The 24,910-nt window shown below is 30.8% G+C and overlaps 2 protein-coding genes and 1 non-coding gene across 4 annotated transcripts; 2 read left to right on the top strand and 1 right to left on the bottom strand.

Annotated features, from left to right (window-relative positions):
* Positions 1–1,666: 1,666 nt before the first annotated feature.
* On the bottom strand, positions 1,667–1,748 carry TRNAS-GCU (transfer RNA serine (anticodon GCU)). The gene has a single exon. It is a non-coding gene; the product is annotated as a tRNA-Ser (tRNA).
* A 5,591-nt stretch (positions 1,749–7,339) lies between these two features.
* Positions 7,340–13,488, top strand: LOC109817392 (glutamate receptor 3.7). 2 transcript variants are annotated; one of them, XM_020382628.3, is made up of 6 exons: positions 7,340–7,900; positions 8,898–10,249; positions 10,699–10,976; positions 11,133–11,164; positions 11,753–12,159; positions 12,937–13,080. In XM_020382628.3, exons 1-6 carry the CDS (start codon positions 7,651–7,653, stop codon positions 12,943–12,945), a joined length of 2,328 nt encoding a protein of 775 aa, XP_020238217.1. In that variant the 5' UTR covers positions 7,340–7,650; the 3' UTR covers positions 12,946–13,080. The 2 variants fall into 2 exon arrangements, with proteins under 2 accessions (XP_020238217.1, XP_020238216.1); XM_020382627.3 differs by having other exon boundaries at positions 7,343–7,900; positions 12,894–13,488.
* A 3,984-nt stretch (positions 13,489–17,472) lies between these two features.
* On the top strand, positions 17,473–23,484 carry LOC109817396 (glutamate receptor 3.4). The gene is made up of 7 exons (XM_020382632.3): positions 17,473–17,793; positions 18,321–18,679; positions 19,812–21,151; positions 21,313–21,590; positions 21,930–21,961; positions 22,075–22,484; positions 22,904–23,484. Exons 2-7 carry the CDS (start codon positions 18,376–18,378, stop codon positions 23,354–23,356), a joined length of 2,817 nt encoding a protein of 938 aa, XP_020238221.2. The 5' UTR covers positions 17,473–17,793; positions 18,321–18,375; the 3' UTR covers positions 23,357–23,484.
* Positions 23,485–24,910: the final 1,426 nt, after the last annotated feature.

Here is a 24,910-nt window from a genome sequence, read left to right as displayed (position 1 = left end):
CTGAAAAAATATTAAAAAAATATTTTGAAATAAAAAAAAAAAAATCTGCATTTAATAACACATTACATCCACTATATATTAAGTATTAACTCTAATGAATTCAAAAAAATTAAAACTGCATTTAATAAAATTTATACTTGACATAAATGATAATCTTAATTTATAATTCTACTAGGACGGAGGGCAAACAAGACTTTAGAATCTCATGATAAATAATACTTTTGAAGCTTTGGTTTTTACCTGAACTAAATTATGTTATGCGATACACATGACTAATTTTTCTAATGAAATAAGATTTTATCGTTATAGTTATATGAAATTATTAGACAAAGATAACTTTTTATATAAGAGGAAATGGGAGAAAAAAGTAAAAGAAAAATGGTAAAAGAAAAAGAAAAGAAAAAAAAAAGTGAGTGTATAGGTAATATACACCACATATATATAAAAGATATCCTTTTTTGGGTGTCTATTTTTTATAGATAATTATTATCCTATATTTATATTTACATTCTTTTATCAATATATGTAAGGATAAAATAAAAAATAATAATACATTTAAAAAATAATAATTACTTTTAAAAAACAATAACTACCAACTTATTTTAAAAAATATTTATCTTTTTTTTATAGAGGAACCAAGTGTTTTTTTTTTATTACTAATTAAAATAACGTTAATGTGCAGGGATTTAATTACATATAAAAGATTATAAGGACTTTTAAAATATAAAAGCTCAATTAAACCTAAATATTATTTTAAATTATGATATAAAATTATTTTAATTTTTGATGATCTTTTTAAAACAACCAGCAAAATTGAATTTATAGATATCATTAAAAGAGCTGAAGTAGATTAAAAGGGATATATGAATAAAGATGTAGTTTTAGATTCTTGACAGTAAATTTTTAGTTAATTTTAGAAACTTTATTTATATATACAGAGGATCAACTTAAATCTTTTACAAAACACCGTATTAATTAATTAATAAAAGAGAGAAAAGTCTTTTTCATAAAAGTTTTATCTTTAAAACTGTTTACATTCACTGATATGTTTGTATTTAAAAGAAGATTTCACAAAGACACGAAATGTGTTCATTTCTATTAGTTAATGATAAAAGAAATATTTTTATTTTGTCTATTTACACTTAATTTCTAATAACTCTACAAATTATCGAGAGAAACTTGTTATTTTAATACAAACATGAAGCATTTTTTTTTATTAGTAATATAATGCACATCTAAAAGGTTGTAGAATAATAATATTAAGATTAAAAGTTACAACATTATTTATATATACCCAAATCCTGTACAATATTGAATATTGATTCTAGTGGTTCATTTTAAATTTTCTTATATCGCTTCTCTGACTCTTTTACTATAAATATCCCAGTATTGATGTTTTTGCCTATGCCTTTTTTTCCTTTTTGTTTGTTTTGACAATTACTTTCTTTTCTCAAATTCTATATGCTGTTTTTCATATAATTATTTTTTATTTTTTTTTAATGAAAATAAAAAGGTTTACTATAAATATCCCAGTATTGATGTTTTTGCCTATGCCTTTTTTTCCTTTTTGTTTGTTTTGACAATTACTTTCTTTTCTCAAATTCTATATGCTGTTTTTCATATAATTATTTTTTATTTTTTTTTAATGAAAATAAAAAGGTAAAAGCGTCGCCTGAGAGATTCGAACTCTCGCGGGGAAACCCCATGTACTTAGCAGGCACACGCCTTAACCACTCGGCCAAAGCGACTTTATAGCTCAAGCATAATAATATCTATAAATAACAAAATCGGATATTGTAATATATTAATAAACTGATATTATAAAATATTACACAATAATCTGTCTATCAATAGGACAACGCATAAATATAATTTTATTTGATGTAATTTTATTATTTTTTATTCTTTATAAAGTTATTTCAGTTATTTTAATATTATATATATATATATAAAAGAAACATTTAATGAGAATATATCTTATTATAAGAGACAAGAACAGTAAAGCACAGTCATTAAATTATATAAAAATAATTAATTGTAAAATTTATTTTTTAACACTTTAATGGTCAAAATTAAAACTCAAATATAAATATTTATTTATAAGATGATTAATAATAATAATAATAATAATAGAATTGTGTAGAAACACTTGTTTTGTTTTTTTGGTTATGTTTCAGTTATGCTAAGTAATAGTGGAATTAAATGAAAAACAGTAAGAAGAATATTCATGAGTTTAATTTGCTTTTGTTTACGGGAGGTCTCTCTTCTCCAAAGGAACATATATTTCAATACAGTGCCTTATAATATAAGCGAAGATAATTTATTTCCAAAGCCAAAATATTCTTCAATATTTAAATGTGTGTTAAATTAGATATGCGAGTGATTAATTAATTTAGTTGAACTAATAATTAGTAATGAGCTTAATTAATTTGGGTTGGATCATGGTTTTATTTTGCTGAGATTGTTACTTCTTGAAGCCCAAATCATTGTATACATTTTAGGTCCATATATATACGTTTTTTTAATAAGTACATCTTTTTTTAAAATAAAATTATTTTTTAAAATATTCTTATTTTTTTTCATTTTACACATTTAATATTTAATTTAACATTTTCTCATCATTTTTTACATACTTCCTTTTTTTATTTTTCAATTTTCACATATACTGTTTTAATTTCCTCACTCTCCACCTATTTAGTGATGTAACTTTTTTTTTATTGAAAAGAATAATAATTAATACAAGTAATAGGTGATGTGAGAGATTCTGAGAGAAAAAAATCATGTGTGAGGTATATTATAACACTTTCTAACCATATAAAGGAAAGTATTTATTATATAACAAATTCAAACATGTAACAAACTTCTTTTATAATAAAATTAGAGGAAATGTTAACATTTTACTAATAATAAGAAGAAAAACGCTACTAAAAACTAATTTTTCTTAGAAAATATTACTATTTTTTTTTCGTGATTCTAATGTCGTCGTGTTTAATTAATTTATAATAAAAAAATATTTATATATTTATTTTCTTATATATTTATTAACAATATTCAGATGATAAACAAATAAAGTATTCATTTAATTAGTTTTAATATATCATTAAGTATATATATATATATATATATATATATATATATATAATATTTGATAGTGACATATTCATAATTAAGAGTTTAAAGTTTGAATTATACATATACAATTACATTAATAAATACAAATTTTACTATCTATAATAATTTTGTCTAAGCATACAAAATGACTCAAAATCTTTATGTTGTTTAGATAAAAAAAGATTTTAAAGTTGTCTTAAATATATAATTAAGTAAACTTGATATGTAACGATCCGTTAGATTATTATACTTAATGAATCTTAATGTACTTGAATATATATATATATATATATATATATATATATATATATATATATATATATATATATATATATAGTAATCATGTACTATTATATGGAAAGGAATCTCAATTGTCGATCAAACAACATTACTACTAACCAACTACTTTAGGATAGTTCAAAAAGTCCACACCATCATCACTAATAGGGCCACAAAAGCTCCACCTCTATCTCATCCTTACTTTACTCTCATACTAAGTGTAATCATCACACTCTAACCATATGAAAACTATGCAAGAGTAAACTAATATTTTAAAAAAAATTAACATAAAAAGTACATAAGTAAATCTTACTATACTATAACACAATAACTCAACATGCTTCAATATAACATTAACCTACAACTTAGCAACAAAATACAACTCATCAACCATGTAGCATAATATGTGCACAACACACTCAACGTATATATATCACACCACAACTAAACATATGCATCACACAACTTAACAATATCAATCGCATATGTACAACAAATCAAATATATGTCTCATCACGCATTTCAACTAAAAGATCTCCTACTAGACCAACAACCTGATTTTTTCAATCCAACTAGATCAACAACCAATTTTGGATAATAATCCACAACACAACATGGTTTCTCATATTTTTCCACTTAAATTGGGAAGTATAGTATTCGTATCAAAGGATAACAATTTGGGTGTGAGCATACCATAATATTAGTTAGCATAATTAAGCCACCTATGTAATTAGTTTGGCGACTATCCTCTAAATATCATGCCCTTCTAGTACTTAGTTAAGGAGTCAGCCCCCAATCTTGTATCTTACTATAGTGTGGTCACTTTATACATGTATGTCTTGACCTTTTCCACATATGGATCAACAATGACCACTTGTAGTCAGTATGTCTCGACTTGGCCCATATATTGCATTGACTAATGTTCTATAGGAAACTCAACTATACACTCTAAGGGTCAACTTCTCAAAAAGGATTTTCGACAAACTATGCTCTCAAAGCACCATAATACGATATACTCACAATGAGATATGCAACTTTAAAACAATTCCTTCTTTAGTCATAGGTTGATCAATAACTTTCAACATCATTCTTTAAACATTCTCAATACAATTACTCAAATAAACAACATATAACTCAACTCAATTTTCAACTATTTAATCATTCATTTTCATCATATAATATAAAGGTATAAATATTCAATTCTATACATCAACATACAACATATAATAAATTCAAGTTAATCATTGTACAACATGTAATAAATTTAATTAACCTATTCATGTTCACCACTTAAGCATTAAGAAATGTTCATGAGGAAGTTCATTCCTGGTGCCATTCACCTTGGCCCAGCGACATTGAGATAAGGAGCTTCTTGCCTCAACCACATCTGTTGCCATTCAATCCTACGCCCAATGTGGATAAGGAGAGAAACCCCTAGGCATTCACGCCTTGCGCAGTCAAGTTTCACTCCCGACCCCATTTTAGACAGAGGCGAGTTTCTTTCCTCACATCGACACCACTCTATTAGCACCTAACATTAGTTTAGGCAAAGCTAATTCTCTCATCTCACAACTGACTCCATTAAAACCATGCCCGATGTCATTCCAACCTAAGACAATTATCACCTCTCATGCCCAACGCTACCTATCTTGTGCTCGACGTGAACAAGGTAGAGAACCTTTGATTAAAACCACATCTGACACTATGAAGGCGCACTTGGCACAATAGTGAGTTATGCACATAGTAGATCACGAATTTGGCCCTCCCCTTACATGAAAACCATGAAACCCTACATGCAATGCAAGAAAATATATCTACACTACAACACCAACTCAGAAATGCCATAAATTTCAAAATGCAACCAATTAATAACATCAAATCATCATCCTCTTCATAACTTCTTCAAAAACTAACTAAAACCCAAAACGTAACATTTCATCCTCCGATTCAATCAACACATTCACAATAGAGATGAAATTAAACTACATGTAACTCCAAAATTAATCAAGAATTACAATTCTAACACCCTTCACCTCGAACTCGAAGAGAATCGAGGAAGAAGAAGAAGAACGCCTTTGGGCCAATGTCAACTCTCTATATTCACTCAAATTCCTCACCCTCCACAACCTTGAATCACAGACCAGAAGGTCAACTAGAATCTCTACAATTCTTGGAAGGCTAGAAAGATTAAGAAGAAGAGTTTCAAAAGACGAGTCTATTTCTTTAGAGTTTATCTCTTAAAGGTTCTTAAGAAATAAATTTATAAAGTTCAAGTCTTACGAAAAATTTTATATATCTTTCTCTAAAGGTCAAACATGATTCCTATTTAGAAACATCACTAAACAACTAAAATCTCATAAGGAATTCCATAATTTCAAAGTTTCTCAACATTAAAACAACAATCAACATAATGTATATTTAATAAAATCAATAACAATCACTAAAAATAAAGTGTTACAAGTAAGATTATGATCATTAAAAATTATTTTTGAAGGTTGCCTGAACATATTTTAAGGTATTAAATGAACTTTGAGGTATTAAATGAACTTTGAGATGAAGGTTTTTTTTATATTTTATTTTATGAAATAAAAGTAGCACAAAAATTTAGATCCGTGAAAAAAAATAAAAGTTATTTGTGCTCCTCCATGGTTTGAATTATATGAAAAAGAAAACACATTATTTGTCACTATATTAAACTAATTAATGTGAAATTGTATAAATTTTAATATTATATTTTTTTTTCTTCCTTAAAAATCCAAAGCAAGAACTTGAAGGACCTTATTTGAACTAGCCCGACTAATTTTTATTGCCAGATATGCATTCATATGAATAACTTTTAAAGTTGAAGGTGATTCATACTTATTTAAATTTTGAGTTGAAGGTACGATTAAGTATAGGTCTTTCCTACCATATTTTTTTGGGGGTGAATTTTCGACCATGTTTTATTGTTGATGTGTTAAAAAAAAAGGCAATTCTTGTTATGTTAATTGTGGGAAAAAAAAACTGCAACTTTTGTAAAGTTAAATGTGAAAAGAAACGTGGAATAAATGCAACTTTTTTTATATTAAAAATATTAAGTGAGAAATAGAGTAGAAAAAAAATAAAAAAATAAGTAAAAATAGATTAAAAAAAAAGAATAAAAATTTTATTATTTAATTAAAAAAATAAATAAGAAATATGTAAATAATAGAAATATAAAAGAGATGAGACAAAATTAAATAAATTTAAATAAATAAGAATATACTACTTTTTAATTTTTTTACTTTCTTATTTTTTTTCAATCAAATAATTTTATTTATTTTCACTTTTATTTTTATTTTTTATTTTATTTTTTACCCATTTCTTTTTAACCAAACGAGACATAAATGCGAAAAGTTTACCTTTGACTGGAGAAATTTAAGATGATCCAACCTTATCGGTGGGTGTGTTATCTAACAATTAATTTTGTGGCCCAACATGTCCTTCGCAGGAGCTTCGTTCTCACATACATCATACATGTACCACTGTCTTTGTCTTGGCCTTGGCGTTTAAATCCACGCTATCAACTGTTATTATTATTATTTTATTAAATATTATTATTTATTCAACAAGTTTTTATAATAACTTTTATAGTCTCTTACTTTTTTCTTTTTTCTTTTTACCTTCTCTCTACTATTTTTTATTATATTATAATTAAAACTTATTATACATATTTTAAAATATTTAAATTATATTTTAGATATATAAATAAATTATTTTTAATCATTTCTCTTTTTTAAAAATATTAAAATTTATTTTAGATATTAAAAAAAGTAAATTAAAAATGAAAAAATAGTGTATAACATAAATCTAGCAAAAAAATATATAAAAAAATAAGAAAGAATATTTTTAAGAGAGAATCTCATTGTAAAAGTTGTGCTTAATTTATTATATAAAATCTAGTTGTAATAAAAAAGGTAAAGTATAAAAAAATAACATGGATGCTTTGGTTCCTTTCTGATTCAATTTCTCTATTCTCCTGGAATGACACCACTTCTTTATACCGGTGAGATTGCGTTGAATGCTCGTCGTATAGAATTCAACTGAACAACTTTTAGCTTACACGGCATCCTTATACCACTGCTTTTCCCACTAAACTCATATGGGCACCCATCAAAGAATAATCTTTCTTCTATTTCAACCATGTTCTGGCGCTTTTGGGTAGTGGGTGTCGGCAAGTTCGGGTCTTTACGGTGAAAAAAATTGGTGGGTGACTTGAAAAGTTGAAACTTGGGGTGAAAAATGAAGAAAATTATGGTTTTGCACCTTGTGACATGGATTTGGGTGTGCTGTGTTGCTCACAGCAGAAGGCCCAGCAGTGTGAACATTGGAGCGGTTTTTGCTTTCGATTCGGTCATTGGTAGAGTTGCGAAGGAGGCTATGCAAATGGCCGTTTCTGATGTTAATGCGGATCCCACAGTTCTCAAGGGAACCAAATTAAACTTGTTAATGAAGGATGCCATGTGCAATGCTTTTCTGGGAGCGATTGGAGGTGCCAACCCTGAAACTCATCACTTTTTGTTGTTGTTGACTTGTTGTTGTATATGAATGCTAAAACATGAAAAAAGTTAACTTCAGCTGTGTAAGAGCACTGTCTTATCATAGACTCTCACGCAAGTTACCCGATACAACAAGAGGATCATATTAGAAGCTCTTAGACTGAGGATGCAAAATATAGACCGAGGATGCAGAACTGACTAGATCCTTAGAGTTGTAAACTATAGTTGAAAAATAAATCCCTGCCCTTTAGCAGTTTCTAAGTTTAAGTTTGAATTCAGTTAGTTTCTAATGTTGTTGACTGGTTAGTCCTTATGTCCTACATTCTCAGAATCTCAGCTAACATCAAATTTTGATGTTTGATATGCATATTGCTTCTAATCATGCTTGATAATAGGTCTTTTTGGATTTCTAGCGACAGCTTATCATATTCTAAGGTTATAGCTCATGTTGCTTTCTTGTTTTGCCGCACTGGTTCTATTATTACTCTAGCTTAACTTTATAAACTGCTCGCGCTAGAGAACACACCTCAGGAGTCCTACAGCTGGTTAAAAGCTCAAGAAACCTTAGCAAGCTCCCATACGAGGTGAGGGGGGTCGGTGCCTCTGGTGCTTTTTTCACGTGTGAGGGGTTGGTGCCTATTGCACCTTACTCACATGTGAGAAAGGTCTAGAATCTCTTTGGTCCGAGGCTAATAGGCCTTTTTGGCCCTATGATAATTGTGTAGTAGAATAAGCTGGTTGTTGTGATCGGCCCATGGGGTTGGCCGGTCTATGGTGGTGAACTCGGTCTGAGTATTGTGCTTGTTAAAGACTTACTCGGCTGCATTCTTAGGGTTGGATCTACTAAAGGAACTACTTGGTTGGCTATGACCAACCCTCATCTAGGTCTGATGGTCCACAAACATTGTGTGTTGGATATGAAATTTCCAAATTTAAACTTGGGGGTACTTGTAATTTACATTATCTGAATTAAATATGCTCTTTATACAGCTTTTCAGGTACTTGAGAAAGGGGTTGCTGCCATAATTGGTCCACAGTCATCTGCTGTAGCTCACACGATTTCTCAAATTGCTGATGCTCTTCAAGTTCCCCTTGTTTCATATGCTGCCACTGATCCAACCCTGTCCTCCCTCCAGTTTCCTTATTTTATTCGCACTACACAAAGTGACTTGGCACAAATGACTGCAATGGCTGATCTTATTGACTTTTATGGATGGAAAGAGGTCATTGTTGTATTCTTGGACGATGATTATGGAAGAAATGGAATATCTGCTTTGAGTGATGAACTTGAAAAAAGGAGATTGAAAATTTCTTATAAACTGCCTTTGAGTATTAAGTTTGATCTGGATGAAATCACTAACTTGCTCAATCAATCCAAAGTGTTTGGTCCTCGTGTGTATGTTGTTCATGTCAACCCTGATCCAAGATTGAGAATTTTTTCCGTTGCCCATAAACTTCAAATGATGGCCCAGGATTATGTATGGCTTGTAACGGATTGGCTCTCTGCTACACTAGATTCATTATCCCCAGTGAACCAGACTTCTTTTAGTGTTCTCCAAGGGGTTGTTGGTCTTCGTCAACACATTCCGGAATCCAGAAAAAAGACAGCTTTTGCTTCTCGATGGATAAAAATGCAGAAAGAAGGATTAGCAAATACTAGTTTGACCACCTATGGATTTTATGCTTATGATACAGTTTGGGCAGTTGCACGTTCAATCGATAAATTCATCAAACTACATAATAATATTACCTTCTTGCTTCATGATAACTATAAGGTATCTCATACAGTAGGAATTGGTATTAAGCTTGACAAGCTCAAAGTCTTGGCTGGTGGATCTGAACTGGTTGAAATACTATTACAATCAAATTTTTCTGGAGTGAGTGGTCAACTTCAGTTTAATTCTGACAGAAACATTGTAAGTGGTGGTTATGATATTATCAATGTCAATCGGATGGCAATTACTGGGGTTGGTTTTTGGTCTAATTATTCAGGATTTTCAGTTGTACCCCCTGAAACTCTTAAAAAAAGGAAACATAATAGGTTTTCGAAATATCAGAAGCTAGGCAATATTACTTGGCCTGGTGGAAAGACAGAACGACCTCGTGGCTGGGTGATTGCTGATAATACCAAGCCACTGAGAATTGGAGTGCCGAAAAGAGCAAGTTTTGTTGAATTTGTAACTGAACTGCAAGACAGTCATCAAATTGAGGGGTACTGCATCGATGTCTTCAAGAAAGCCCTAGAATTTATACCATATGAAGTTCCTTATGTATTCAAGCCTTTCGGGAATGGTAAAGCAAATCCTAATTATGATGCACTTGTGAAAATGATTGCTGAAAATGTAAGTGATACACATAATGAAAAAAACGAATATCCTCAACATTGCTTAATTCATGTTTTATCTACTCAAAATTGGTTAATCATTGTTTATATAAGTTGACAGACTTTGCTGAAATATAGCCATGCTATATGTAAAATTCAGATGTTAGACATAATATTATGTTTTTGATTACTCAACTGTTTGTACGATTTTACCTTAAAGGTCTTTAAAATCATAAATTCCCTTTCTTTTTTGTTATTTTGGGTGGAATATCATGAAATAAGAAGGGAACAGAAATTGAAAAATTGTAGTTGGCATTATTGGTTTGTGTTCAGTGTTTTCTAGTGTTATTCAATATAAGATAAATAGAAAAAATTTAGGTGCTTTATATAGGTGGGTACTTTACATTTATTACGTATTTGAATGTTGGGATTTTTGATAACCTTGCTATGCTTGAAAATTTGGTTTAGGTATATGATGCAGTTGTTGGAGACATTGCAATTGTGACAAACCGTACTAGGATGGTGGATTTTTCTCAGCCTTTTGCATCATCTAGCCTTGTCATAGTGGCTCCTATCAACAGAGCAAGATCAAATGCTTGGGTGTTTCTCAAACCATTTTCAGCAGATATGTGGTGTGCCACTGCTGCATCATTTATAGTGGTTGGAGTGGTTATATGGATTCTTGAGCACCGAGTCAACAATGACTTCCGTGGTCCTCCTAAGAAGCAACTTGTGACGATGTTAATGTAAGTCTTTCTAGTTAAGTTATGCAGTTTTGCCATATATTCTTTTATGCGATGAACTACTATTATAACTAAAAAATAACTGGTAGGTTAATGTGATTTGAATACCTTTTGATCCTGTCTTTTTAGATTGTAACTCCGTGTCATTTGTTTTTTCAGGTTCAGCCTCTCAACGCTGTTTAAGAAAAATCGTAAGTGAACATTGATCTCCAAAGTCTAATAGTTCCTTTTTTTGCTTTTTCTTTCTCAAGGTCATCATATAATGTAAAATCCATGGGTTCGATGAGTCAACCAAATAATATGTTAGCTTACTCAGCTAATATTCATTGCCCTCTTTTTTTGCAAGTACTAATAGTAAACTCTCTCTCTCTCTCTCTCTCTTAAAGATTTAGTGTACAGCTAGTTGCTAAATTGTTGTGACAATCTTAATTTTATTTGTGCCTTTTTTAATGTTTATTTTATTAGTCAATATCAGTTTTGCACAAAGTACATATTGGTAACATAACATCTACGTTGAAACTATTTAACAGTATTGCCATGCAACAATGCTAGTCCATTGGTGTTTTTTACTTATGGTATGCACATATGAACCTGTTAAAATGAGTATGTCATTCTTAGTTGTCAGTTTTACATTATTTTATGTAAACTGTATAATTTAAACGTAAAATCAACAAAGGAAAACCCAAATGGTTATGAATCTTTTCTCTGGTGTTCATGAATGATATTTTTGGGATCTGCATTATGCTTTCTGATAATCTTTCACTTTGTCATGAAATCAGAGGAAAATACTGTGAGCTCACTTTCTAAAATGGTCATGATAGTCTGGCTTTTTCTGTTGATGGTGATCACGGCTAGCTATACAGCAAGCTTGACTTCAATTCTTACAGTGGAGCAGCTTTCATCGCCCATCACAGGAATTGATAGCTTGATTAGTAGTAACTGGCCTATTGGATTCCAAGTAGGGTCATTTGCTTACAGCTATATGGCAGAAAATCTTTATATACCAAAATCAAGACTCATTTCCCTTGGCTCCCCTGAGGAATATGCTTTAGCGCTGCAGAAGGGGCCGTCTGGTGGAGGGGTGGCAGCTATCGTGGATGAGCTTCCATATGTCGAGTTATTTCTTTCAAAGGAAACTGATTATGGTATTATTGGTCAGCCATTCGCCAGAAGCAGTTGGGGATTTGTAAGTGGCCATCTGACTAGGATATCAAAGTTATTATATATTATTGTATACATGATTAAAATATAGTTTGTAGAAGCAATATGTCTATTAATATCTTTTGACCAGACTGAAAAGGAAGTATGTTTCATAGTGGGAAAATTTCTAACAAGTTTTCTCCAATATATGATTTTCAAAATTCTTAGAACACTATTTTGAAACAAAGGCTTATCTCTGTGCTACCCTTCTTATATGATCCAAACAACTGCTGGATGTGGCATGTAGTGCTGCTAATACAACACTCCAGAATTGCAAATTTGTCATTTGGTTTTGAACGGTGGACATTATGAAAATCATCTGTTATTTTATTTAGGCTAAAAAATAGAATTTTGGATCCTTATTTTTATAATAGGTTTCAGTTTGGTCTCTTATGTTTAAAAAGTTTCATTTTGGTTTCTTAGAGTAATTTTATTAGCTAAATTGGTCCTTCTGTCAGTATTTTGCACTTATGGTGTTAATTTTGACTGACGTGGTATCCAGCTTGCTACATGTTATTAAATTGACTAAATTAATAAGATAAACTGATGGAAGGACAACTTGGTCTAACAGAGATACTTTAAGAAATCAAAGTGAAACTTTCTAAATTTGACCACATTGAAACAAAAAATAAAATAAGGGATCAAAAATCTATTTTAGCCTTTTATTTATATGTTTTTAGTATATTTGGCATTTCCTTACATTTTATAACAACACACCAGGCTTTTCAAAGAGACTCTCCTCTTGCCTTTGACATGTCTACAGCAATTTTGAAACTCTCCGAGCATGGAGATCTTCATAAGATACATGAGAAGTGGTTCTGTAAGATGGGTTGTCCTGAAGAAAGAACAAGCAACTCTAAGTCCAAGCCTGATCAGCTTCACTTGGTTAGTTTTTGGGGCCTCTATCTCTCATGTGGTGTTGTCTCTCTTGCTGCACTTCTGGTGTTTCTGCTGCGAATGATTCGCCAATACGCCCGCTTCAAACAAAGACAAAAGGATAGTGCTTCATCATCGTCAGAATCACCAAGCATTCATTGTTCCCAGGTTTTTGTTAACTTTTTTAACTTCATTGATGAGAAGGAAGAGGCCATCAAGAAAATGTTCACTCAGTGTGACAATCATCACAACCCCAACTGAGATGATTATGGTTGAGTTGCAAAAGGACTCAAATTTGTAGATTTCAGTAAACTGCTGTCATTCAGGTTGCTTGCTTAATATGTTTATATGATACGTTATGGCATTATAGTCTTTGTATAGTGACAATGATCTTAGTCTTGTATATTATTTGTAGGATTAAATGTTTTTATTCCTTGAATTTTTGTAAATTTTTTACTTTTAACTCCAAAACAAATTATTTAGTTTTAGTCCTTAAATTTTTTCTCTGTGAACAAAAAATTTGAACTCCGAGGACCAAAAATGTTAATGAGAAGAAAAATTTAAAGATTAAAAGTGAAAATCGATAAAAGTTGATTGACAAAAAAAAATATATTTAACCCTTATTTGTAACACTAGTTTTTTTTTTTTTTTTTTTTTCTTTCTAGAAGATCCTGCTGTAATGGTTTACTCAAATCAATTGTAACATGTGAAAGTTTGAGTGCCGATGATCTACAGTAAACACATTAATTGGCAGCTGCTAGTGCTATCCTATCACTTGTTAGTAACTCGACGAATCAAACAGGATTTGATCCTTCATTTTCTTACGAAAAAATCTATAATGTACAAACTGTTAGCTTGTAAAATACTTGCTACTCAATCTTTTTTAATTTATGAAAATCAAACATAGTATAAAGAAGTTTACAAACAACTCATCTATTTTATTCAATTAATTGAGTTAAACTTGTTTGTTAGTTGATCTAAAACTTGAAGTCTGCCTCCCTAGTCAAAAGTACCATACAGGCATGTATTAATTTCCTGGTTATTTTAATATTGAAAAATGCACGTTCTAATATAAATTTGTTGTTAAATTAATTAGACATTAATTCGTTTTAATTATGTGTAATAGTTTAAGATTAATTATATAAAAAATAATTATACATAATTTTAAAGCAGATGAGCCTGAGAATTCCAAACAGTCAAACTTAGCATCAAGCACGACTGAGTAGGAATCATGGGACAACAGATAAAGATATGGAAATCATGGAATTACGTAGGAACGTAAACAACAACTACATGAGTCCCCACCAACGACTTCACTTTTTTAGTTCTGCCTTTTGTTGAAAGATAACTTGGTTCATCTTTCTTCCCTTTGTCATATTACAATATTACATAATACTAGTATTAGTTTAATTTTTCTTACCTTCGCTTTTAACTCTAATACTATCATATCACATTATATTGGTTCAGTTTTTCTTTATTTAATTTCCTGAAAAATTATCTCATGACAACTCATTTACATTATAATAATAATAATATATTGTCGGTGTAAATTTATTTACACAATCAACAAATCAGAAATTACAGTTTATATGAATTGTAAGATAGTGATTATAAAAGTTAATAAATTTATAATTGTGATTGAATAATAGTAAAATTTAATTATATTGTCACATCATTAATTTTTATTTATTTATACAAGAATATAGTTGAAAAAGAAATAAAATATTATCCAGCTTAAATCTATCTCTCTTTGAATCAATTATTGAATTAGACGTGTCCCCACATTTTTGTGCTGCATTTGCCCAACAAATACTGAAAATGCATCCATGTCAGGATTGATTAAAGTTGATTTATTTGTGAGCTTGTAACCCACTAACCCACTTCTTGTGTCCTCAGCTTATGTACAAATCAACTTTACTTAGAAAAGCAGGGACATAACATATTAATAACTTCTAATTGAACGAGGGAAAGAAAAAGAAGAAAAGGAAAAGATGAAAGATACCCTGATTAGAAACCTATCACTGCATTACTTTGAAAAGACATGATTATTTTTCTTTAAAAAGATACATCTCGTTGAAGATGGAAATAAGTTAATTAAATATGCACTTAATACTTAATCAACTTTAAACAGCCATACAAGTACAACCATTAAGAATCTAGATCAATGTGTGGCCAACTAATTCACATCTTTTGGAATCAATTCCTTAAAAAAAATATGAAACATTTCTTACAAGTCTGGACATTCTACAGGTTAGAGTAAGATATTTTATGTTAATAGAAATGTTTTTTTTTTTACCACAATAGTTTATCTTTAAACATTTAAAAGTAATTAAATCTCTAAAGTGGGATAAGTATGAAACACTTGTTAAATCAACTGAAGTTTAGTGGAGCAAGCTTTGCTGTGTAAACGCGATTATCACTAATTGGTTTATTGAAAGGGTTTCATACGAACATTGACTAAGTGTGCTATATATATATATATATATAATATAAAGTTATATATATAATAACTTAGACGACATTACTTTTGTGTTCATTTATCTCCATCACTAATAATATCTCTCTATAATAAATAAATTGATGGAGAGAGATAAATATAATAGTGATGTTGTATAATTTTTTATTGTATATGTAACATTACTTTAAAAAAAAATTTAGATAAATTTAGGATAACCAAAACTAAATTAACTTTATGCAATTTCGAAGGGGAGAACGCAGACATTAAGTCAATAAAAAAATATAGTATAACGATTAACATTTAAAATCCAGAGGCAAAATACACAGCTTATTTATAATACATAAAATTTGAAGCGAGGTTGTTGAATTATCACACTAATTTATATTGTTAATATTAACTGCCTACAGAAAAAAAAAATTAAAAACAGTGAAGAATTCAAAGAACTTAGTTTAAACAATAGAAAATATAGAATTGAAAAAGTCGTTTACTCTAGGGGTGAATTTTGCTTTTTGTCAAAGAAAAATTACCCATTAATTAAAAAAGTATATTTAATTTGCGATGTTTCCAAAATTTTGATAAAGCTCAATATGGAACATGAAAATGACAAATTATAAATTTTAAACTGGATACATTGAATTTCACTAAAAAAAAATTGGATACATTGAAAAGTGTTGAGACAGTGTATATTCTTTTATAAAATAATGCACAATTTACTTGAGGGTTAATAAATTGGCAAACTATATTTTAAGAAGAAAAATTACGAAAAGAATCAGTATGCTCTTTTTTTAGTTACGTGATCTCTTTGACCATATATATATATATATATATATGAGGAGTGCTATATCCTCCGAAAAGGAAACAACGTTTGAAAATTTAAAATATTAATATTTTATAATAATTTTACTATTAAATAATTATTTAATTTAATATTTTATAATTTAAATTAATTTTTTAAAGATTTGGAACGTATTTCGCAATACGTTTTGAGAGTTTGTAGAATTTTTCATATATATATATAAAAGAATAATTAATTTTATTATCTTCACTTTTATTTACACGTTGTGTCACATCAATAATAATAAAATAATGATGACAACAATAATATTATAGTGACAACAATAATAACAATTATTTTTATTATAACAATAATAATGATTATAGTATCAAATAGTTGTGATAGTTGTAATGATAACGATGATAATAGGATAGAGATATAATGAATATAAAAGTAATAAAATTAACATCAATAATAAATATAGAAAAAATTATAATAATAATGATACATGATATTTTTATATATAATTTTTTAATTTAAATTATTTATTTTAATCTAAAAGTTGATATTAATTATTTTCATATCTTCATATTAATAAGTATTCTCTTTTAAGTCATTTCTTATATATATATATATAAAGAAAGTAATATTACATATATTGAAAAAAATTATACAATAATTTATCACTTTTGTATTTTTTTTTTCAATAATTTTTCTTTATAATAATTGAAATGATGGGAAGAGATAAATAGTTGTAAAAGTTATTATAAGATTTTTGTTGTACATACTTTTTTTTCTCTCCATGAAAACATAGTTTTCCTCTAATAGTCTCAATTTTGTTTAGTCAATCTCAACAATGTGCGCCACTCGCGGCAGAAACAACTTTAAACATGTGGCACTAAATTTAATTAGCATATACTTTCTCCATTTTATAATAAATATGTTTTACACTATTTTATATTAATTAAGAAAAATTAATAAATAAAATAATAATAATAATTTATAAAATTAATTTTATAGTTATTCTTTTTTACTAAAAGATATATAATATAATAATCACTTTAAGAATAATAGTATAATAAATATAAATAAAAAAATAAGTAATTAATATTATACTGAAACATTGAAAACAAGGAACTAATATAAACGTTGATACACTATCTTTCAAGCGATGCCAATCATCGACATGATTACCATCACACTTTTCTTATGAAAAAGAAAATGTGATTCACGAAGTAACTATCCTAATAATAATAGACGCACGAAAAGACAAAGATTTTGTAACACACTTACTGATATTAACGTGGGGAGAAGACAATGCTTGATGCTTCAGAGCTCAGACCGAAAGGACTATGATTCTTTGCTTTCACCTTGGAACACAATAGCTTCACTCTTTTGGCTAGTCAAGTACGTTGTCTCAGTCTTCAATCACATGCTCCACAGCCATATATAACTAGAGTTCAAAACTGTTGCAATTTGTGAAGCTTAGATCCCTTTAAGTTTGGCGTGAGGTAATCTCTGATACTCTCATCTCTCTATGTTCTTGTCGCTTCTCTTGCATAATATTTTACTATTGTTTATTTCTCCATATTCTCAATTTATTAGGCATGTGGGTCATCACTTCACCAATACATTAACTTATGGTTTCAGTGGTAGTTTTCACCTTGGAATTTCTGACCTTGATTGGCTTATTATAACCATTTTTTTATGGCTATACCTTTATAAACCATACACATTTATAATAATTAAAAAAAAAGTATTTTGGATACGCTAGCAGCATATTTTTTTTCCATCTGGGTAAGTGGATATCTGAATTTTTAAATCCAAATTGGTGATAGTACCATCTGGCTTGTCCCTGTTGGGTGCTTGAATCTAGTCTCCTGTGGGGGTTTCTGTTTTCTTCAGGAATAGGAATGAGTTGATTTTGATTTTAACTTAATGCCAAAATATTGAGCTCTTTGGCTCCTTCCAGCCATGATGATTCTTGCCTTACCATGTTTGTCTCTGGGCTGCTGCCGAAATGGTTGGCACATGACAGGTGCTGAGTTCTGATGCTGCTTTGAACTGAAGAACTTGGAGGTGTTTTCTCACAAATGGATGGAAAAATGTTTGTGGGGAGGGTGTTGTTGGTCTCGGTTTTCTGCTTGTGGATTCCCTCTCTGGTGGTGGAGGGAAGGAATGGAACTACCATCACAAACTCTACTAATTCTTCAACACCAAGAGTTTTAAGAGTTGGAGCTTTGTTTACTCTTAATTCTATAATTGGAAGGTCGGCAAAACCTGCACTTATGGCTGCTTTTGATGATGTTAATGATAATTCGAACGTTCTCCCTGGCGTTAAGCTGGAGGTTGTTTTACATGATACAAATTGCAGTGGGTTTGTTGGAACAATGGAAGGTACTTGCCAAAACTTGAATGTTTGAAGCTCTACTATAAGATGCTGTTTCTTTGTTCAATTTGAGGTCTTGTTTTTAATGAATGTATTTATTTTCAATTAGACTTCTTGCTTTTGTCCATTGCCTTTTTATTACTTGGTGTTTGTTCGGAATCTTTGGATTGATTTATTTGAACATCTTCTTTACTGAAAAAGAAGATTGTTTCTTTAAAATTGAGGATTAATAAACATGCCATTTCAGGCAATATAGATATAATCTTCGTGGACCGTTTCTTCACATTGTATGTTTCATTCTATTTATAATCATGCTCAATTTTGTAACTTTGTCAATTGCTATGTTTAGAGTAATTTTGCTTTCTTCTCAGTCTTGCTAAATCATATTCTGCTAGGCAGTACCGTGCGTTTATTGCAATGTGAAATATCTGATGCTTATAATTTTGTTGCTGAAAAACCACATTAGTTTCCAAATGCATCAAGGTATACATATTCACAATCCTATTCGTGTCAGCATCTTTGTGGATAACTAATCTGTTATGTGTCCCACATTGAGTAGAATAAAAATAAAAAACTTAACGCGGGACTCATGACACAATCATTTAGAGAACAGAAACCTGAATTATGAACGAAGGTCTAGTTTGGATAATCTTCTCATAAGTACTTATCAGAGAGAAAAATAAAAAGATAAAATGAATTAAACTCAAAGTGTGTATGGATACCTCCTACAATCAATTTTGATTACTAAAATCATGGTGAAAAATTGAAAAAGTTGAAGCAATTATATATTGATTTTGCAGAATTGAAAGTTAATTCAAACACAAGTTGAAAATCAAAATCAACTCATGTACTTCAACTTCTTTAAGAGTTCTCTCATCTACCTTCTTCACAAGTTAAGGTGCATAAACTGATTTTAATTTATAGGAGAAATTAGTTTCACTTTACCGTATATTTTTTTGTTCTGTAGTACTTGTTGTGAAATTTATCTAAACTGTCCCAAATTCACATTAACATCAGTTATGCCATTTGCGTAAATATTAATGGGACAGAATTTAAAGAATTTCTTTAGACTATATTTGCATGTTCAAAAAAAGTGAACAGGCTTCATTGATTTTTCCTGATCATGTATGATGTATGTAGCTTTGCAATTGATGGAGGATGAAGTGGTTGCTGCCATTGGTCCACAGTCCTCAGGAATAGCACATGTCATCTCTCATGTTGTCAATGAACTCCATGTCCCTCTTGTTTCATTTGGGGCAACAGACCCATCTCTATCTTCCCTTCAGTACCCATATTTTGTTCGCAGCACCCAAAGTGATTATTATCAGATGTATGCAATTGCAGACTTGGTTGATTACTATAGATGGAGGGAGGTAATTGCCATATATGTAGATGATGATAATGGAAGGAATGGAATTTCAGTATTGGGAGATGCTTTGGCAAAGAAACGTGCCAAGATCTCTTATAAGGCTCCTTTCCCTCCTGGTGCCCTCAAGAAAGATATCAGTGACTTGTTAAATGGAGTGAACCTAATGGAATCACGGGTTTTTGTTCTTCATGTTAATCCTGATAATGGTTTGAACATTTTTTCTCTTGCTGAGAAGCTAGGAATGATGAACAGTGGCTATGTGTGGATTGCAACAGATTGGCTTGCTTCAGCACTTGATTCATTAGAGCCAGTTGATCCTAAAACTATGAATCTCCTTCAAGGGGTTTTGGCTTTGCGTCATCACACTCCTGATACTAATGAAAAGAAGAGTTTTCTCTCCAGGATGAAGAGACTCAAAGACAAGGAGACTCCAAGCTTCAATTCCTATGCATTGTATGCATATGATTCTGTGTGGTTAGTAGCTCGTGCTCTTGATGCCTTTCTCAAAGAAGGTGGCATGGTATCTTTCTCCTCTGACCCTAAGTTGCGCGACACAAATGGAAGCATGTTGCATCTAGAATCGCTTCGTATTTTTGGAGATGGTGCCAAGTTTCTCGAGGCAATTTTGAGAACCAACTTCACTGGTCTGACTGGTGAAGTTCAGTTTGATTTGGAAAAGAATAGAATGCATCCAGCATATGATATCTTGAACATTGGTGGATCCGGAATGAGGAGAATTGGTTATTGGTCTAATTACTCAGGTCTCTCAGTTGTGGCTCCAGAAATTTTGTATAAGAAACCACCTAACACTTCAACAAGCAGCCAACAACTGTATAGTGTTATATGGCCTGGAGAAACTACAAATAAACCAAGAGGGTGGGTGTTCCCCAACAATGGAAGGCCACTGAGAATAGCAGTGCCTAATAGAGTAAGTTACTTGGAATTTGTTTCTAAAGACAAGAACCCCCCGGGAGTAAGAGGCTATTGCATTGATGTCTTTGAAGCTGCCATAAACTTGTTGCCTTATCCTGTCCCACGAAAATACATATTATTTGGACCTGGTGATAGAAATCCGAGCTATGATGACCTTGCAAGTCAGGTTGCACTAAATGTAAGTTTCTAAATCAAGTTTGCAGCCTAATATGGATTCCAATTGTGAATAGTCTATGAATGCTGTGTTTAGATTCTAGAATACTATTTTGTGTTTTCAAGGTTGGCTGAGGCATATTCAAATTCTAATAGTTATGTTAATTTGGCCTTTTACTTCTTCAGAACTTTGATGCTGCAGTTGGTGATGTTACAATTGTCCCAAACAGGACAAGGTTTTTGGATTTTACTCAACCTTACATGGAATCAGGGCTGGTTGTTGTTGTTCCTGTCAAGGAGATCAAATCAAGTCCTTGGTCTTTCCTCAAACCCTTCACTGCTCAAATGTGGTGTGTTACTGGTGTCTTTTTTATATTTGTGGGAACCGTTGTATGGATTCTTGAGCACCGCCACAATCCGGAGTTTCGTGGTAGACCAAAGAAACAACTCATGACAGTCTGTTGGTTAGTATGTTCTGACCATTTGAAAGCCTTTTTGGTTGAATCTCTTGGAATGTGACAAGGGGTGTCTTTGACATTGCAACCATCATTTATCATAGCAAGCGCATAGTATGCCATTGAATAGGGGAGTGCAATTTGTAAGTTAGAATTGAGGTTAATATATGATTCCATATCTTCCACTCATTTTTTTTTTCTTTCTTTTATATAAGAATGTCTTGGTATAAATGAGGTCTCTTTCTGAATTTCCAACCCCAGCGTAGTATGTCTAGTAATACTAGGAGATGCGTGGCTTGCTTTAACATTAAGTAACATATTTTGCTGAGTTAAGTTCCTCTTTTGCAGGTTTAGTTTCTCAACAATGTTTTTCTCACACAGTACGTACCCCACAGATTCTCATTCTTCAAATTTTCCTTGTGTCAGTCCTTATTTTGTGCGACACCTAGTAAACGGTTTTTGTTACTTACTTTGCTGTTTTGACCTGACACAGGAGAGAACACTGTGAGTGGTCTTGGGAGATTGGTGCTAATCATATGGCTTTTTGTGGTGTTAATTATCAATTCAAGCTACACAGCTAGCTTAACATCCATCCTCACGGTGCAGCAACTTTCATCACAAATTGAAGGAATTGACAGCTTGATCTCAGGTACTCAACCAATTGGAATTCAAGAAGGTTCATTTGCAAGGAAGTATTTGACTGAGGAACTCAATATACAACCATCAAGGATAGTTACATTGAAAAATATGGAGGCATATATTGATGCCCTTGAGCGTGGACCAAAAGATGGAGGGGTTGTGGCCGTTGTTGATGAGCTTCCTTATATTGAAATCTTAATGTCAAGTACTAATTGTAAGTTCAGAACCGTTGGCCAGGAGTTCACTAAAAGTGGTTGGGGATTTGTAAGTATCTTTATTTACATGTCTATGGTTACATTCCTAGATGTTCATCCAATAACCTCTTTTTTGTGAGTGAGAATTGTGTTGGAACATTGTTGATACTATTTTCTAATCAAAATTGGCATTGATTTTAGTTATCAAAGTGAAAGTACCAATTATCCAGACACTATCGATTTTAATTGGAAAGTGAAAGTACCAACTATCTAAACACTATCAATTTTAATTGGAGAACAACACTAATAAGCATTGCAACTAAGTTTTGTTTACTTTTTGAAAAGGTTTGAGCTAAGTTCATGTGTAAGTATTCTAGTACTTATTGAAGCTGTTTCTTTTGTGACTCTTACTATGAGTATGCATGTTATGTTTATATCTTACACAACAATATATTAATATTGTTCTCATATTTGATACCCTGATGGCAGGCATTCCAGAGGGACTCTCCCCTTGCAGTTGACATGTCAACTGCCATTCTTCAACTCTCAGAGAATGGTGACCTGCAAAAGATCCATGATAAATGGCTTTTAAAACATGATTGTTCTGTACAAGATAATGTAGATTCAAATGAACTATCTCTTAGTAGCTTCTGGGGTCTCTTTCTCATATGTGGCATTGCATGTGTCCTTTCTTTGATTGCATTCTCCATCAAAGTGTTCTGCCAATACAACAAATTCAACCCAGAACCTGAGCAAGATGACCAGGAAATTTCACCAACGAGGCCTAAAGATAAAAGGCTTTTCCGATCCACCACTAGCTTCAGGGAATTGATGTATTTTGTGGATAAGAAAGAAAAAGAAATCAAAGAGATACTTAGGCAGAAGAGTAAGAAAAGAAGACGCAGCCTCAGCTCAGATGGTCAATCTAGTTCACCAATCTAAGTAACCATGTACATTTTTGTTAGTGTCTTGTTTTATTTCTCTTACTTAGGCCATACCATAATAACACAATATTGACACAAATTTGTCAACATTGAAACATTTTAATTTATCCCTTCTTGGATATGGAACTCTGGCTGTAAGATCATTATCAACATTTAACACGGTATAAAGAAAAACAATATACAATCTTGGTCTACTTTAGGCCAACATACACTAAATTTAGACAAATGTACCTCCTTACAGAACAGTTTTAAGTCTGCAACTGAGAGAATTATTAAAGAATAAGAGGTTTTTCTTGAGTCCTCAAGTTTGATCTTTGTTGTCACTGTTGTAATATTTTTTCCTGATAAAAAAATTACTTTTTCTGTGAACAATAAAAGGGTAAACATTATTCAATAGTCAATGTGTGCACATCTTTGATATTTTTTTTTATCCATCAGGATTACAGTAATGACATTAAGATTGGAACCTAGGAAGCAATTGCTTAACAATTTGTTTTTTTTGTTTATTAGAAAATAAATGCAGCAAACAAGTTTAATAATCTAATCTCATACCATTGGCTAACGTCATGAGTCATGACCATATTCTTTAGGGGAATCTGTGTATCCTACCACCACGTTCACATTATCTAGGCCTAAGGTTTTCCTTGTGAATGGGAAGACTCCTGTATATAGTTGTCATAGAGATCTTCCACAAGTTGACTCCCTTTATTTTATTTTTATTTTTTAACATGATTTTTTTATTGAAATAAAGTTAAGCTAGTTACAAATTTCTTAGGATCACAAACTTGCAAAAGTTTTTTATATTAAAAATTTGTGCAAGATTGCATAGCACCATTAAATAATTTCACCATGTGGATGTGGAGCCTGTCGGTTGTAATTATAAAACTTGAAATCATTGTGGCCATTCAGCATGTCTCCCGTGGGAACAAGTGTTCAATGGGTGCATTATCTTGTGTTGTTCTTCAACCGCAAACTTTATTCTCCAAGTTTAGAAAAAGAGAAAACAATGTCAATATTTGTCTTTTTTTATTGGATATCTATAATGTCATCATTCGTCATTGAATTTTGTAGTTTTCATCAACATTCAACAATCCCATCACTAGCTAGAGCCTAGAATTTTCCCTGACCTTTCTATAATGGACGTTTGTTAAGGTTATAGGATTATAATTGCCTGGGAGAGTGCGCAGAGTATATAGAATAATTCTAAATTCACTAATTTTATAAATTAAATATAGAAAATATTCTATATGTTAAGATATTAAATATATTTATTATTTATCTAATATTTTTATATAAAGCATTTAAAAGATTTATAGAGAAATTAAGAGCAATAGACAATTACAGCTTCAGAGGACAGTTGAACGATCATCAATCTCTAACTATGTAAATAACAAGGCAACTTAAAAATGATTCTTCAGTTTTAACATGTTCTTTGTAAGACAATCAGACAATATATTAAAAAAAACTGAGACTGAATTAAAAGACTGTTGAACTTCTTTTAAAAAAATACTTAGATGTAACGGTGTCATCTTTAAAATATCATTTAAATTTT

Source organism: Cajanus cajan, chromosome 10 (genome assembly GCF_000230855.2).
Source record: "Cajanus cajan strain Asha chromosome 10, NIPB_CcT2T_4, whole genome shotgun sequence".
Classification (NCBI taxonomy): domain Eukaryota; kingdom Viridiplantae; phylum Streptophyta; class Magnoliopsida; order Fabales; family Fabaceae; genus Cajanus; species Cajanus cajan.
This window is presented reverse-complemented; position numbering and strand designations above follow the sequence as displayed.